This window comes from Parus major, unplaced genomic scaffold, assembly GCF_001522545.3.
Source record: "Parus major isolate Abel unplaced genomic scaffold, Parus_major1.1 Scaffold490, whole genome shotgun sequence".
Lineage (NCBI taxonomy): Eukaryota > Metazoa > Chordata > Aves > Passeriformes > Paridae > Parus > Parus major.
In genome coordinates this window covers 19,815-23,247 of record NW_015379382.1, presented here as the reverse complement: position 1 = coordinate 23,247, position 3,433 = coordinate 19,815, and the positions used below count along the sequence as shown (strand labels likewise).

The window sequence follows — 3,433 nt, the reverse complement described above, 5'->3', positions numbered from 1 at the left end:
AAAAGCGGGAAAAGGAGATGGAAAGGAGGGAAAATGGGAGAAAATCCGGGAAAAAAAGGCGGGAAAAACCATGGAGAAAGAGGGAAAAGGAGGGAAAAGGGATTTCCAGGAAGGAGAAATTCCACATTCCGACACCGCGGGAAAGCCACTCATCCCATCGGCATTCCCGGAGCGACACCTCGGAGCATCCCAGCTGCCAGCAGGAATTTTTGGGATGAAGATTCGGGAAAAATCCCCACCCCCTCGGGAATTTCTTCCCAAAATTCCTCGGGAATCCCAGAAAATCTTGGAATTACGAGAAGGAGAACGTCCCAAAGATCGGTTTATCCATCGGGAAGGGGATTTCTCATGGATCCGAGCGCGAAGCGGCGGGAAGCGGCGGCGGGAAGCGGATCCGGAGGGGGATGGAAGGATCGGGAATTCCATGCGGGATCCCGGCGGGAATTCCGGGCTTACCCTCATGCTGCGGCGCTTGAAGGCGCTGTGGCGGCCGGGAGGAGGAGGAGAGCGCCGGGAATTTGCCGGAGTCTGGTACTCGGCGGGACTGGCGAGGGTGGGAGAGCTGGCGCAGAGCCCCTCCGGAACCTGGGAATTCGGGAATTGCGCGGGAGCGGCGGCGAGAGGAGCCCGCGGGGGGAAAAAAACCGGGAATTTAGCGCGGAGCGGGAAAAGCGGGAAAAGCGGGAATGGCGCCAGGGTTGGGTTCGTGGTGAACTTGGAATGTTTGGTTCTTCCCGAGAGCTCATCCTGAAAAATCGAGCTGGGAAAGCTTAGCCTGGAGGAATTCCCTCTGGAATTCCTTCTGGAATTCCCTGTGGATTTCCGTCTGGAGTTCCCTCTGGAATTCCCTGTGGAGCTCATCCCGAAAAATCGGGAGTGGTGGAGGGAGCTGGGAAGGCTCAGCCTGGAGAAATTCCCTTTGGAATTCCCTGTGGAATTCCCTCTGGAGCTAATCCAGAAAAATTGGGAGCGGTGGAGGGAGCTGGGAAGGTTCAGCCTGGAGAAATTCCCTGTGGAGTTCCCTCTGGATTTCCCTCTGGATTTCCCTCTGGAATTCCCTCTGGAGCTCAGCCCGAAAAATCGGGAGTGGTGGAGGGAGCTGGGAAAGCTCAGCCTGGAGGAATTCCCTCTGGAATTCCCTCTGGAGTTCCCTCTGGAATTCCCTCTGGAGTTCCCTCTGGAATTCCCTCTGGAGCTCATCCCAAAAAATTGGGAGTGGTGGAGGGAGCTGGGAAGGCTCAGCCTGGAGAAATTCCCTCTGGAATTCCCTGTGGAGTTCCCTCTGGATTTCCCTCTGGAATTCCCTTTGGAATTCCCTCTGGATTTCCGTCTGGAGTTCCCTCTGGAATTCCCTGTGGAGTTCCCTCTGGAATTCCCTCTGGAATTCCCTGTGGAGCTCATCCCAAAAAATCGGGAGTGGTGGAGGGAGCTGGGAAAGCTCAGCCTGGAGAAATTCCCTCTGGAATTCCCTCTGGAGTTCCCTCTGGAATTCCCTCTGGATTTCCCTCTGGAATTCCCTCTGGAGTTCCCTCTGGAGTTCCCTGTGGAATTCTCTGTGGAGCTCATCCCGAAAAATCGGGAGTGGTGGAGGGAGCTGGGAAGGCTCAGCCTGGAGAAATTCCCTCTGGAATTCCCTCTGAAATTCCCCGTGGAGCCAGGTTTCGGGATTTGCTTCCCAGGAAAACGAGGGATGGGAACTGGAATTCCGTTCCGGCTGCTCCGGGGTTTATCAGGAATAATTCCCGCGTGGAAAATCCAGGGATGGATCCCCGTTCCTGGATGGATTCAGCTCCACGCGGGTTTTTTGGGAATTCTTTGGGCTCCAAGGTCTCCAAGAGCTTTTCCAACCTCAAGGACTCCGGGATTCCCGGAGCGGTGACGCGGAGCCCATCCCAAAATCCACCACATTCCCAGATTTTCCCAGCCCAAATTCCCGCGGGGAATTCCCAAATTTCTCCGGAGCCTCACCTGGAATTGGAGCTTGGGAGCCAGGAGATTATTCTGGGATGGCGGCTTGTACAGGGGCCTGCTGGGCTGCGGGAAAAGCGGGAAAAAAACCCCGGGAATTCCTCCGGATCCCATCCGGGAATTCCCGGCCGGGAATCCCGGGGGAGCCCCGATCCCGACCTTGGGAGGCGGCTCCTGGAATGTCGGCGGCTCCAGGATTTTGGGAGCGCGGTGCCGGTTGTTCCTCTCCTGCTCCTGGGCCAGCTCCTTCTCCATCAGGTAAATGTCGCTGCGGAAAGGGGAGAATCCCGGGAATTCCCGCCTCGCTTCCCGAATTTTCCACGCTCCCGGGAAAACGGGAGGGGCAGAGAATTCCCGGGTGAATTGCGGGAGGGGAATTCCCGGTGATTCCCTTTTCCCGGGAAGCCGAGTTCTTCCGTCCCCTTCCCATTCCAAAGGGTCTCCCATGCTCCTCCAAACCCAAAGTTTTCCATAAAAAGCCCTGATCCAAAGCTTTTCCCGGATTTTTCATCCACATTCCCAACCCCTCCTGTCCAGAATTCCCAGAATTTCCTGGGAAAAGATCTCCAAAGGGTCTCTGATGCCTTGGAGGAGCCCTTTGGAATGGGAATGTTTCGCTTCCCGGAAAAGCCTCAGAACCCAAATTTTCCATAAAAAGTCCTGATCTGAAACTTTTCCCGGATTTCCCTCCACATTCCTGCCTTTCCATGGAATTCCGGGCTCACCTGAGACTGCAGACCAGCTCCTGGAATTTGGGCTTGGAGGGACCCTTTGGAATGGGAACGTTTTGCTTCCCAGGACTCAGAACCCGAATTTTCCATAAAAAACCCCTGATCCAAATCTTTTCCCAGACTTTCCCCCACATTCCCAACCCCTCCTGTCCGGAATTCCCAGAATTTCCTTGGAAAAGATCTCCAAAGGGTCTCTGATGCCTTGGAGGAGCCCTTTGGAACGGGAACGTTTCGCTTCCCGGGAAAGGATCTCCAAAGGGTCTCTGATGCTTCTCCAAGCCCAGATTTTCCACAAAAACCCCCGATCCGAATCTTTTCCCGGATTTTCCCCCCACATTCCCGCCTTTCCATGGAATTCCGGGCTCACCTGAGGCTGCAGACCAGCTCCTGGAACCTGGGCCTTTCCCCGGGATCGTAGTCCCAGCAGCGTGTCAGGAGCGCGTAGAGCGGGGGCGGGCAGCGCTCGGGCTTGGGGAGCCGATCCCCCTTTTCCAGGACTCCGATCACATCCCGGTTTTCCAGCCAGAAGAACGGCTGCTTCCCCAAACTCAGGATCTCCCACACGCACACGGCTGCGGGGGACGGCGGGGGGAGGTCAGAGATGGGGGATTCCCGGGAAAGTTCCGGGAATTCTGAGGAATTACGGGGAATTACGGGGAAAATTCCTGGAAATTCTGGGAAAATTCCAGGGAATTCTGGGGAATTTCAGTGAATTCTGGGGGATTCCGGGAATT

At 55.8% G+C, this 3,433-nt stretch overlaps 1 protein-coding gene across 1 annotated transcript in view; it reads right to left on the bottom strand.

Moving 5' to 3' along the window:
* Nucleotides 1-6: 6 nt before the first annotated feature.
* LOC107199198 (protein-tyrosine kinase 2-beta-like) overlaps nt 7-3,433 on the bottom strand; it is a gene marked incomplete at both ends in the record, with an annotated part of 19,665 nt that continues 16,238 nt past the window's right edge. Inside the window, 4 exons of the mRNA XM_015616538.1 lie at nt 7-585; nt 1,969-2,034; nt 2,128-2,236; nt 3,067-3,271. Of these exons, the coding sequence (XP_015472024.1) occupies nt 7-585; nt 1,969-2,034; nt 2,128-2,236; nt 3,067-3,271 (959 nt within the window). The remainder of the gene's footprint in view (nt 586-1,968; nt 2,035-2,127; nt 2,237-3,066; nt 3,272-3,433) is intronic.